General features: G+C 39.5%; 1 protein-coding gene across 7 annotated transcripts in view; it reads left to right on the top strand.

Annotated features, from left to right (window-relative positions):
* LOC123973402 (cilia- and flagella-associated protein 47-like) overlaps positions 1 to 13,789 on the top strand; it is a 71,501-nt gene that overhangs the window by 26,645 nt on the left and 31,067 nt on the right. For all 7 annotated transcript variants that reach the window (XM_046053422.1, XM_046053430.1, XM_046053413.1 and 4 more), the window contains exons 26-41: positions 939 to 1,004; positions 1,970 to 2,195; positions 3,866 to 3,983; positions 4,727 to 4,854; positions 5,499 to 5,599; positions 5,712 to 5,837; positions 7,076 to 7,301; positions 7,428 to 7,499; positions 7,962 to 8,099; positions 8,583 to 8,664; positions 8,831 to 8,926; positions 9,350 to 9,533; positions 11,361 to 11,458; positions 11,756 to 11,875; positions 12,890 to 13,024; positions 13,549 to 13,661. In XM_046053422.1, coding sequence (XP_045909378.1) covers positions 939 to 1,004; positions 1,970 to 2,195; positions 3,866 to 3,983; positions 4,727 to 4,854; positions 5,499 to 5,599; positions 5,712 to 5,837; positions 7,076 to 7,301; positions 7,428 to 7,499; positions 7,962 to 8,099; positions 8,583 to 8,664; positions 8,831 to 8,926; positions 9,350 to 9,533; positions 11,361 to 11,458; positions 11,756 to 11,875; positions 12,890 to 13,024; positions 13,549 to 13,661 — 2,029 coding nt within the window. The remainder of the gene's footprint in view (positions 1 to 938; positions 1,005 to 1,969; positions 2,196 to 3,865; positions 3,984 to 4,726; positions 4,855 to 5,498; positions 5,600 to 5,711; positions 5,838 to 7,075; positions 7,302 to 7,427; positions 7,500 to 7,961; positions 8,100 to 8,582; positions 8,665 to 8,830; positions 8,927 to 9,349; positions 9,534 to 11,360; positions 11,459 to 11,755; positions 11,876 to 12,889; positions 13,025 to 13,548; positions 13,662 to 13,789) is intronic.

Genomic DNA, 13,789 nt, shown 5'->3' with positions numbered 1-13,789 from the left:
TAGTTAAATGTGATGGTTTTTCTTTCCCTTGCTGTTTTAAAATGTTTGTTAGTGCTGTGCGCCCCACTGGAAATGTCCCCTTCTAGCCTACAGTTCCATGTGGAGCCTTTGGCACTACAGTCTGATGCTAACACTAAGGTATCAACAAGGGCTTGTCTGCAGCCTATCAATTTCTTGCCTCCCTCCATTTCCATGTTTTTCACTGTGCTCCCTTTCCCTCAACATTCTTACTGGATCTCCTCATCCTCTTTTCTCCCTTGTAGTTTTCATTTTGACTTTCACATCTACCTGTCATCATGCAGTATGTGCCGTCCTAGTAAATATCTGACACCACCTTCTGACAAATTATTGCTTGTTTCTTTTTTTCTTATACTCTGTGCTGTCTGTTCTTTTAGATGTTATTGATTTGCAGGTAATACACTGACTGTGGATAAGCACCTCATACAGCCCCAATATTTCTTTAATCTGTCAAGATAGCTAAAGAAGGTCCTCAGCTAAGAAAATGAGGATAAAACCTCCGCATAGATTATGTATTTGACAATTTCATAATCTTAGATGTGGGAATGTCAATGATAAGTCAACTGCTGCTATGAAAAAGGCTGCTGATTTGGTTAAATCCTATATGTAATATGTAATTGTGACTGTTTACGTATAGATAACTGTCAAGTTTCTTGTAAAACGAGGAATCAGCGTTGGTGGATTCTTTCTTTTCCTCAGATTTTCTTGTTCATTTCTCTTCATTTCCTTCTCATCCAACTCTGTTTCTTGCTTTGCTTCCCCTCAGCAGATAGTGGAGCTGAAAGCAGTGTGTGAAGAGAGTGTGTTTTGGCATAGGGGAGTCAGGGAGCATGTAACCTGGTGGTTTGACTGCAATGCAATAGCGGGCCCAGCAGAAGACAGAAGAAAGGAGAAGCTATGTATGGTGGCTCCATCATCAGGCAGTCTGGGGCCCGGTCAGTCGATCTGCTTGGCGGTCAGCATCAGCCCTGAGGTTATCAGAGCAGGTGAGAAATGAATGAACACACACACACACACACACAAACACACACACACACACACTATGATCGACTACTTTATTTTTTTCTGCTTTCCCGTCTTTCACACATACAGAGTCATGGAACTGTAAATATAATTTTTCTCTTACACACTCTCAAATCACACCATCATAATTTATATCACTCGACCCCTTTCTCCCACACACACAAATACACGTCTGGAGTAAAACTTGATAATGCACAACATATTTCATAGCTTAACAGAGTGTAACAGCCCATATAATTTCACATTGGCCAAAGCTAAGATAAAGTAAAACATAAACTAAATCTAAATTAAAATAATCCTCAGTTAAAGAATATTCTTATGTTAAATCATGGAGCCTTAATAATCTTTAGTGATGGACCATAAATTAAGAATTATGTTTCTCACTGGGACCCAGCCTCTTGAGGCAATACTTATTCTTGTCAAGGTGAGAGCCACCAGAAACAGGCCAGTCATTTTTGTCCAATAGTTTCAGGAAAAATGCTTTACTTTTTCACCTGTCTGTCTGTGTGAAGCCTCACAATACATAAGACTTCCTTATGGCTTGATAGAGCCTTTAATGTTATCCTCTTGGAATACCATATAATAATATTTTTACCCACAGAAAATTAGAGGCTTGACAATCATGGCCAGTCACAACTACTTTTATCCCCTTTAAACACAGGGCTCTCCTTGTCATGACGCACTGACAGTTTTGGGAATTTAACTTATGAACCGTAGGTGCTGACATGTATACTGATGACCCATTGATAGCACCACCACACAACTAGATGCATGCGCGTATCATACGTGATCAGGCCGCTTTGTGTTTACATTCTTTCATTAACATTGTGATAGTGAGTGACGGTGTGCTTGTACTTGTAGAACTGGAGTTACTTCCATGTAACTTGCTTCCGTGTTCTTAACGTGATTTGTACGTTTTTTCACCTAGGTTCTAGACGAGTGACCAAACTGTCCATCCCTCTTTATGTGGGAAACAAGGGAGACAAGGGGATGGCAGGAGAGGAGGAACAACAACCCTACCGAGAACTGTCCATCACTATTACTGTCCAGCTTTCCTGTATCACCATCCACCCCCCTCAAATCCTCCTTACACCAGTACCCCTGGAAAGCAATGCAACTGCAACACTCACCCTGCTGGCCTTAGGATACCCTAAGTTGGTTTACACACACACACACACACATACACTGTGTTTTCTGGTCACCCCAGGCCTAAAGCTATTCCAGTTCCAGTTACATTTTACGAATGCCATACTTCTGATTATTTGGATCATGACAAATGGGCCACTTCTTTGCGATCACAGTGTTAGTTGTCAGCTTTTTTGCATAAGCTGAGCAATAACAATGATGGATTTTTATTGTATTTACATTTTTCTAGCTTGTAGCAATTTACCAGCTGTGTTGAGCCATTGGAGCTAAATGACTGCAGTGGAAACACTGCCACACACATCAACTGACTACATTATTCATTTAAGTGGGATTTTTATCATTGAAGCCAGGACTCATTAACTGGAAGGTCTGTACTAATGTTGGATTTTGCTTACATTGTAAGCCAATAAGACCAACATCTCCATGACTAAACAGAAGAACATAGTGCATGCATAAATATCTTTATCTCCTCAAAAAAATCTACTGTAGAGCACGGTGGACATGCTAAAACAACACTTACCCACAAGCAATGTGCAGAGGGTGCTACGCGAGAACACACATATCAATACAGCCGGATGCATTGCATAGCTTTCAATGTTAATCATTGTTCAATGTTTCAATTTTGATCATTTGATTTAGAAGGATTTCTGTACTCTCATTACCAAACATTTTCTATTAACACATTTCAACTTAAATTTAGCACTTAAACCACAGTTGTCTAGTTTTTATCATACATCTTTCATTTTCACTTACATCTACCATTGTCGCTACTTTTAAAATTTTTGAGAAACTGGTCTCCATGCGAAGAAATAGTTTTCTCAACTGAAACAATAAAGTAGAAATATTTCGGTCTGGTTTTCAGGCTTCTCATAGTACAGAGGCTGCCTTAGTAGTCAAGTAGTTGATGATAATAGGATCATTTGTATGTGGTGTATTGTTACAGCCATTCCCTCTGTGCTGAGATTAATTCCACCAGCCTAGCCGTGTGGTAATTCAAGAAACTTGAACTTGATATATCCCAGTAAACTTATTTTTTGGTACTACTTGAGTGCTGCTCAGTAGATAGTCATTTCTCAAAACGCTGTAAAATAGCTTAAATAATAAAAGGCCCATATAGGTTATGTCACCAAATCTGCTTTTTATCATCTGAAAAAGTAGCAGGTTTTCTTTCTCTCAGCAAGCTCTCACAGAGTAATGCTTTGATATCTGCAAGGTTCAACTATTGCAATAATCTCCACCAAAAAAAGCCATAAATCTTATAATTTATTATAAATTATAATTTATTCAGAACCACACTTTTTCCAATTGGGTATATATTTATCTATTTAAACATCTGTTTTGGATGAGTTTCAAATTGTATTCTTGACCTTGGAGACAGCAGTTGACTGAACCACATGGTCCACTTAGTAGCTGCTTTGTAGCTTTCGAACATGTCACATGCTTTTCGTCAGTGGATGGAATTTTCTCAGCGTTGTAGAATTATAAATGTTCATATTTTGTATTTATATATTTTTCTTCACAGCACTGTAAGGACTTCCCATTAGGTTTGTTAAAACTTTTAGTTTTGACAAACAATCTCACTCAAAGTCCATTTAGTAACTTTTATTGAGCTTTTTATTAAGTCTCATCATACCTGGATGTTGCATGTTCTTTTACAAATCCACTGTTTATCTTCCAGTGGAACTATGGTATCAGCTGAGGTGGATGAAGTAGAACTGGAGGATGGGACAAAGATACAGCCTGTTTCAGTCATCTTTCCTGAGGGTAACAACATCCCTGCTCAAAACCTGGATCAGGTACAGTCCTGTACAAATAGAGGACCATCTGACAAGAAAACAGATGTTGTTCTTGTTACTTGCCTCAGTGAAGAGTTTTGCGTCAGATGGTTTAGATGCTGTCTACAATAAGTTGCACTGTATTTGTTTCACTGGTGGTTTATGATATAAAAGATGTTTCCTCCCAGTCAAGAAGAAATTATGTAGTCGTGTAAAAATGTACAACTAAAGTTAATGAATGCAATTCATCCTTTGAGTGTATTCTAGCACGTGGATGAGCGACCAAATTTACATACTGCTCTAAATGTAATTGGTTTGAATTTCACTTGCAAGGTTGTGTTCTGTAGTTTCCATATCTGGCTACATCATAGACTGAATATAAAAAGGGCTACATGCAATATTCTCTGTGGACTGTATTTTTTAAGACTGTATAAATGGAGGTCCACACTATGGTCAGACATCTTCAATGGCCATGCTGTTTACACCATAATCAAACACTGTCCAGATACCATTACATCTATATAACTTCCAGTTGCAACATGAGGCTGATGTCTCCCCAGTCAATTTTTGAAGATCTTGTAGCAGCATGAGCAAAACCTAATTTTGTGTGTCCAGATCTGTCACTGAATCCATCTGTTCCTCAGGTGAAACAAACTGGATTCATATGACTAGTGTAACTGATTTTCCTGACTAGCACTTTGGCACAGAAATATTGTCACGATCTGTGAAATTAACTCTCTTTCCCACTCTATCTGCAACCATAGAGATATCCCGTTGGCATCCAGAACCAAGAGGCCAATGTGGCCTCTCTAATCTGCAGTGTGTCCTTCTGCTCCACCGTCCCTCTGTCCGTCTGCACAACTATCACCTTCACTGACCACCTCCACAACAGGTAATTGGTTATTCTAAAACACCACCCCTCACATCACCTTTTGTCTCTTTGTTTTTTTGTCTACTGGGCTTGGGAAGTATTAGGGTATTACGGTATACCAGGGTATTTAGAAATCCCGAAGGTATGATTTTCAGCACCATTAAAAATACAGACACTCCTCTTTCTATTTAACTGATACAAAGATGCTGTATTGGGGTTATGGGTTGAGCAATACATAAACATTTTCCAACCGTACACCTTCAGAATTCAAGTTTCTTTTTTTTTTACATAACTTAGACTAGCTTAATTGCCTAGTGTAAAAAAAAGAAAGAAATACTCAAAACAGCACCAAATGTGGATTAATCCACCGCTGAAAATTGTCCCCAACAGATTCCCTCCTGCTTGAGTAGACCAGCTATTTTAGGAAATTAGTGAAAATGAAAGATGAAGCTTTATATTTGTGAGCTGTTGGGGTTCAGAACCCAGAGGGTAGTAGGCAAGTCAGAAAGTATTGAGGGACGAACTGTTGGTTTTGGACTTTTCATTGGATTTGTGAACAATAACAAAAATAAGAGAATATCAACAGCCTTATCCTTAAAACCCATAAATTTAAAGTTGATTTAGTCTACCAACTTAACTGTGACCGTGCCTTCCTCTCCCTCCAGGTTTAAGGTTAGGTTGTGTGCTACTGCTGAGAACTGTCTGTTGACAGTCTGGCCCTTCCTGGCCCTGCACCGCTCCAAGCAACAGATCATTCTCAAGACTGGTACTGTATAACATACACAAACAAACATCCATGACACCATGGATGGGGGGGCACAATAAATCATGCTGCAGCTATGATTATTTATTGTATTGTATGAATGTCTGTCATTTAGGGGCCACAGCTGTTGAGGCGATCCTTCAGCCCTATCACACACCAAGTCCTGCCTCTGGTCCGACTTCATCTTCCTCCTCATTGTTTGATCGCAACAGCTCAGCAACAAACAAGAACTCAGCCTCAGGTTAAATAATAAAATATACTATGTGCATGATGATCTATATCAGTGGTTCCGATCCTTTTTTCCCTGGCGCCCCCCCTACTTTTATCTAAGAAAAGCTGAGCCTTCCAAACAGCTGACAAAACACGCACACAGAAAAATATTATGTAATTACTTACTAATAGTGAACAAATGGAGTCAAATGACACCTCCATGGCTCTGTGTAAATCAATGCCAGCTCTTGGCTGGCCTTCACCAACAGTCTCCTGGTGTTTTGTTTCTTGGTATTGTTTAATAACAAGAAAAGGTGTTTATAAGGTGTAATATTTACAAAATAGCCTATAGGCCTACAGCTTGCACTAACTTAAGTGTTTTCAACATAGGCCTATACTTTACTTGGGCAGGCCAGACATGTATAGTTGCACCTGCTAAAGTATATTTGGCAAACCACTTTAGCATTTTGCAGATAAACGGTGAGGGAGAGGTCATGTGGTATTACACGCAGGAAATGTCACATTACGGAGCGACAGTGAACGCACCACTGCAGATGTCACTCACTAACGTTAGGTTTCAGTTCCGATCAATGTGGCACACTTGAAAACTGAATCACAGGTGAATTTATTAAACAGGGCGACTTTATGAAACATACTGCTGATGGAGAAAATCAGCTGAGACACATACAGGGAGAGAAAGACAGAAAGAGGCGGAGCCAGCCAGCGTGTTTGTCCAGAGACCAGAGGTGAAGGCAAGGTGTGTGTGAGTGTGGGGAGAAGAACAGATTCAAGTAAATAAACACTAAAGTATAAGGTGGAAAAATGACCTACAATAACTGTTAATACGAATAGCCTACAATATACACTGCTACCGAGCCCACCCCCCACCAGCCGCCACCGCCACAGTTGTCTTAATGAGAGCTCAACAGTCCAATGAGCGGGTGTGTCGCGGTCCTGTCTCTCGGATCCGTGACACGAGATCATGGACTTGGTCTCTGTTTCAAAACCATTACAGCCCTACTACTAAGTAGTCTGCCTACTGCTTTAAGTGAGGAAAAAAATGTATACAGACTTTGTATAAATTATCTAGTGTGTTATCACGATTTAAAAAAAATGTGCAAATAAAAGTTTTTTTTACAACCTCAAAACAGATAAAGCTTTGGGAACCCCCTGTGACCGGACCCCAGGCTGGGAACCACTGATCTATATCTTTCCTCAGCAGGAGTGTGTTTTTATGTACTGAACACTGTGTGCATCTGTCCTGTTCAGACTCCTTACCAGACAGCGACAGTGTGAGCGGTCAGTCCAGCAGGGATACAAACGTCTCTCCTAACAGAGACACCCCTACCGGTATTGGTGTCCCAGAATTCCCTGCTGCCAACTCAGAGGAAGGACAGTATTACCAGAATGTTTTAGTGGCTGTGAAGAGGTGGTTTAGCCTCTTTGGGTGGCCGAATGGACCACACCCTATCTCTGTACCACACACGCTCAGAAGGTATACCCTAGAGATTCCCCTATTAATTTATCTCAGGAGCCACATTTGGAGACTTTGTTTATGTTAGAGGACTTCCACTTTAAGTGACTTCTTCTACTATAATGTATGTCTCCTCTCTTCCTCCAGAGTTGTGTCGAAAATTCAAACGAGTCATTCCAGTGGACGGACTTATCGAGTCAGTCAAAATAAAGACTCCAGGTATGTATATGAGTGATGTGTACACACCCTTTGAGCAGATAGTTACAAATGTTTTTTGTAGTTCTCAGATGAATTCTTATGCTGCAAAGTAGTGAAGGCTGACTTAGCTAATATTATGACAACATTACATAGAGCTGGAAGTTTAAATCACCAACCATAGTGAAACTAAGTTATTCAAAGAGGTTGAAATTATACACATTGAAAGCAGCTTCTCTCAGCTGACTACTTCTTTTATATGGAAATCTCATGTGCAAATAATGTTTGTCTGTTTTTTAAATGGCACTGGGCAGTCTACTCAGGTTTGTATTCACCATTGGTTATTTAGAGTTACAATGGGTCAAGGAAAATAGTAGATGATAGTTGAACTGAAGCTCTAGCGGGATTTTAATTAATATCAGCATTGATCTTGCTCTAGATGCAAGGCATATAACTGTATAGTACTGTTTGAATTGTTGTGTTCAGGTCTGTAGTGGACATGCTTCATTACCTGACTGGCAAACAGATTCCTGGTATTCCTCACTGTCAGACTTTTTCCAATGATATTGACCAGCGCACCAATCAGCTGCTACAACAGCATGAAGCCATACTTGCTTTTCTCAGGTAGGCCATACAATGCTGCTGACATTATTAGTTTGACTCCTGACTAAGGCCCCTTTCAGACGTGCCTTTTGTTATGTATATGTAATGAAAATGTGTTGGTTGTGTTTGAATATGTACCAGATTCACGTTTATGTAAAAGTCACAAGCAGCAATGTTCCAAGATCAGTTTCTGTAAAGCTACCAACATGGCACATGTCAAAAGTATGAATTGAATGCCGTCAGCGGTAAAAGGTAGAAATAAATCATATAACTACGGCACTAATCACACCAGCATTGTTACATAAATGTTTTGTAAGGAACATTTATGTAATGAACACCTACTGTTTCGTCTGAAAGGCAAAGTGCCACACTTTAGGAGATAAATGAAGCCAGCAGTGTAACATTTTCCATATCTGAAAAGGGCTAAAATTACATTTAGGAAAATATTTGGGGCCACTGTCATGTTTTTTTGTTTTTTTTCTGTTCATTATAATTTTGTTTCAGGGTGCAGGGAGCCTGCCTTTGTCACATCAGACCAGAGTACTTGCTAGACAAGCAGGAGTTCAAACACTGGTGCTCCCTGCAGGTAAAGATAAACATGCACACAAAATAATTGGGTTGTAGACCTACACCATGTGCATCAAATTGTAAATGTCCTGTTCCTTTAGTGAGGCCTCTTTGGTCTCACTCATGGTCTCACACACAACATATTTCTATTGTGCCATATATACATATATGTGTGTTTCTCTTAGGCAAATGAGGAAGCATATGGTCTGGACTACAGCAGTGTTGACTATGAGTCTCTAAGCAAACGATCGTGGACTGACGTGCTGCTGCAAATATACAAGGTGAAAAACTCTTTCTGGCTCCCTCTGTTTTGCCCTGTCCTTATCCACTGTATGCAGGTTCATGGATATCCCTTCAAGTCACTCTGTGATCTTGTGGAATTTAATTTTCCACACCTGTGCAATTAATAGAATGGAGCTGCAAATTACCTCAATCAATGTGATGTACCTTTTAGACTCAAGCTTTCTCATGAGTTATGTCTTTCTGTCCCTTCCAGGCAGTGGTTGTCTGAAATAATTAATACTTATTGACAGTCAAATAAAGGTTCAATCAAAGGTTACATGAAAGCACTTTGACTTTACAAAGGTTTATAGCTCCTATCAGCTTAATAGAAGCCTGAGTAAATGTAAAGTAGACTAGTGCTGAGAAATGTCAGTCTCCTCTTGTTAAATACCAGTATTGAATGTTCCTCTGCACATGCCCAGGTGCTGGTGTTGTGTCGCGTGGCAGAGAGCGGTTTGAACTCAAGTTTGAACCACAAAAACGTTGATGGAATCCTCCCTGGCTTACAGCCGCTTGCCAGTAACATCTATTCAGTCCGAGAGCTCCAGTTGCTCTCATGGCTCAACATGCACTACCAGAGCTCGAGGAAAACTGCGTGGGGTACAGGTATGACACAAAACATGTATAACTTTTTTTAAGATTCAAAGTTCAAAGGTGCATTTCACAATGTGCAGTGAAATGCAGTGTGGCATAGTGAATAATTATTCTAATAAAAGTAAGAACCAAAAATATAAAACCTAATAACTTAAAGATAAACAACTATAAACATGTATAAGTTGTAACCTACTACAGTGTATATAGACTCAGTCTGTAGTAGAAATGTTGTAGTAGCCTGAGCCGATTCAAGCATATTTAATGGATTAGTATTGGCTTAAATAAAGATCCTTTCTTTATTGTACTTCTACTGATTTGTCTACCTCAGTCTGCTAGTGTTGCAAAACTGCTCTCCTTTCTGACTGCTGGGCTCCACAGTGCATCATTTTGCTTGCATATGAAAGTAAAAGTTAGAGTCTGTGAATGTGAAAATAATTGCTATGAGTTCTGACAGAAAACACAGATTCACTAAACTCGACGCCAACAGATCAGTAATTAGATCTGTAATCTCTCCCCTCTCTTACTCATTAACAAAGAGCAGTGTACAAAACATTCAGATAACAGCTTGTGAAATGTCGCCCGCAGCAGGTCATATCAGCTATCCGTAATCAACATTATTTCTGTGAGTAACTGGAGGACAGAAAAAAATGTAACATGGCTGTTGTATCCATCCAAAGACTTGTGGTGGGAAGACACTGCTCTCTATAACACCACTGTAAAATCGCAAGTGGAGTCTTTTTGCACTGGGTGATACGTGTTAGCTGATGAAAGTATCAGCTGGTTCACTCCCCAATTAAACTTTCATTCATATCATATCAATAAGTTAGCAGCTTAACAGTTTTAACATTAACAGCGACTTACAATTGCTATATATGTCAGAGGTCGCACGCCTCTGGAGCAACTAGGGGTTAAGTGTCTTGCTCAGGGACACAATGGTGGATGGGTCACAGTGGGGGATTTAACCTGGGTCATGAGCTTCAGTATTTGGATCATGTATGTCATGAAAAATAAGATATGCAAAATTTAATGTGGTGCACCTCACCTGCGATTTACAAAAAAACACTTAATTGGGACATCCCTAATCTGGGCTCTACAGTCCTGAGCAGAGAAGTTCCCAGGCCGGTTGGCAATGCCACTTGTCAGGATTCAACAGTACCAGAGTAGAAGGTCTTTAGAACTACCAGAGATTTTTAAGATGTCGAAGGTAGTAAAGGCATATATGAAAAGTGCCCTGAGATACCTTCTGTTACGATTTGCTGCTACAGTATATAAATGAAATTGAATTGAATGTCAGTACTATGTGATCGGCAAACTTGGTAATGGATTTGGAGCTGTTCCTGGCCACATAGGACAGAACATCTGTAAATGTAAAATAATTATTAATTAGCCTAGCAAATAGATGTTTTTTCTTCTTTAGGTTCCACATATTGATTGAGATCTGTAATATGTCATTAAACATGCTGTTATGCTGCCAGTCAGAAACAGTTTTTCTGTATTTGTCATAATAGGCCCCTTATGTTGAATTATTTTGCGGTCTTTGTGATCAATACAACTACAGTCTGTGCATACTGTGTTGAGCCTGTTTTAAACTGTTTCAACTTTTCACCCACTTCTGTGACCATTTCAACTTGTTCAACCTTTTTTTTCATTGAATGTTTAATATGTTGTGCGTTTCATACTTTCTGAATGTAGTCAGACCTTGTGAAAGCATTTCTTCAGCACATAGTACACAATTTAAAATCCTGTAAGGCTTGAGGATGGTAATTTTTTTACTACCTTTTGATTCCTTGAAATTTATTACTGATTGATAGGTCGTTTCTGCATGGTAATGTTTTGCAGGTGGTGTCCCACCAGCACGCTGGATAGTGAATTTTGACCTGGACTTGACAGATGGACTGGTGCTAGCTGCTCTGCTTGCTGCCTACTGCCCTTTTCTGGTCAGTGTGTGTACATGTGTCTCTGAGTGTGTCCGTTAATTTTGTGCAGACCCTCGTCAGTGTGTTTGAGTTAATGAGGGATGGCGGCTAATGTCTGTAAGTGGCACTGTGATTGATGTGATGAGGACGCACTTAGTCCTGAACAAGATTAGAGGAGCCTCTTATCATGCTAAACACAGTTTTGTGTGTGTGTGAGTGTGAGAGAGTGCAACTTGCTCTCTGTTTTAGTTGTAGCGTTTTGCCTGCTAGAGCTCGTTACAGAAAAACCTTGTCATAGTTTTTTTTGTGCCTAATAAGATCTGCAGCCACTTTGGGAGGATGTACACCAACACAACTAGCACTCTGGAGCAGATCCTTCACAACAACATCATAGTGGCCCAGGCCCTGACGACACTTTGTCTCAACCTAGATGTACAGGTAAATACCAGATGGGACCAGAGCAGTGTTTCATACAGCAAGATGACTAGTATAACTTCAGACTTACTTCAGTAAAATAGGAATATTTTCATAAAAAGTGACCTAAGTTATCACGAAAACTTATTCCTCCAGACTAGCCTGGTCCTGGTCAGGTTAGTTAATCAGCCAAACTAAAACCATTTATAACGCGGCTCCTTTCCTTGTCAAGGCAATAGACAACCAATCTAAAGACATTCGATACTTCAACATTGTTTAATGTCATGTTGCATCTTAGCTGTCTTGCACATTATCTTTCAGCACTTAATGGGAAAAAAACTTGACATTACTCACACTGCACTTGAACCCAGGATTATATGCTTAGAAAGAGTTCATCTGTTCGGTTTATGTCTACTTATTACAGAGTCTATGTTCAACATGCTGCCAAATGTTCTCTTTTGCTTTGTTTATGACAGTTTTTGCTTTATTATTATTATTTCTTCACATTCTGTTCAATATGCCTCACTGTATATTGATGTGATATATGCTTGATATCGTAGGTCTGTGTTTCAAATTTATTAATGCAATTCTTCTGTGCAATTCTTTTCTGATCCCATTTGCTTTAAATCAACTTTATGAAACCGCCTCATCCTGGTTTAGTTTGTTAGGCTCATTCAATTCAGGCTATTCACAGGGCTTAAAGTTCTCAGGCTCAGAGCCATTTTAGATTTGAAAATCAATTTATTTTTAATACATGCCATTTTGACACAGACACACGGGACTTAAGACATGTTAAAATGTTCCAGATATTTCATACATGATGACTCTTATTGTGTTCAGTGGTGCATTTTCCGTTATTTATTTTAATCATTTCGTGGACTCACCTTCTCTTTCATTCTTTCTCCTAACACTTGAACAAATTTCAGGCACAGACAATTTCTTTGCTTTAAGCCCTGTTTTCTCAAGATTTCCGACTTCCTGTTGTGACTTTGTCCCTGTGTGTCCCTGTATCTGAGTGTGTCTGTGTGGTGTGTTCAGCCAACAGACTTGTCAGACCCCAATCCAGTGCACATGTTAATGCTGTGTGTTCACCTGTATGAGAGACTGCCTCAGTACCTGCCAGTGCACACCATTACTCTCTCAGGAGGCCTGCACAACACTTTCAGCAAACAGGTAACACACACACACACACACACACACACACACACACACACACACACACACAAACACAACTCCGATGTTGGTCTTAAAAGACAGCTTAATAAAATTTTAACTGCATGCCTTGTAAATCATATTCATGAGCACTGTGAGACTGAAAATGGCTTGGATGATGACCTCCTGGACAGATAATGACACAAACACAGACACATAAAAATACTGCAGCTGGGATCACACAGACACACATTAACAGGATTATAGACACACACATATATAAATAGGATTATAGAAACACACACACTAACATGATTACAAACACAGACAAATATGCATTTGGGTAATGATCCACATTGTCAGGTTAAGCCGCATTACAAGCCTAACAAAAAATAGATGTCAGTCTGAGCTAAGGAAGACTCATTGTCTTGTTTTCCGGCAGCAGCAGCATTTGTCTCTATGTTGTGGTTGTGCTTGCCTGTGTTTATACATTTGTATAAAAAATGTGTGTGTGTGTGTGTGTGTGTGTGTGTGTGTGTTTCCAGATTCGTCTGAAAATCCCAACCTCCAAGCCTGTCAAATACCAGGCCTTCCTTCTAGGAGACGATGCCCATCTCTTCTCCCTCCCTGGTGGACACACTGTCATCATTCCTCCAAAGTATATTTTTTACCCTTTATTAAACAAGCAAACACACTTTCAAAACTAAAGATATTCAATAAATACTAATGGTAAATAGTTATTGAATACTCATTCAATTATAATACATTATTGTGATTTACACGTAT

Source organism: Micropterus dolomieu, linkage group LG01 (assembly GCF_021292245.1).
Source record: "Micropterus dolomieu isolate WLL.071019.BEF.003 ecotype Adirondacks linkage group LG01, ASM2129224v1, whole genome shotgun sequence".
Taxonomy (NCBI): Eukaryota; Metazoa; Chordata; class Actinopteri; order Centrarchiformes; family Centrarchidae; genus Micropterus; species Micropterus dolomieu.
This window is presented reverse-complemented; position numbering and strand designations above follow the sequence as displayed.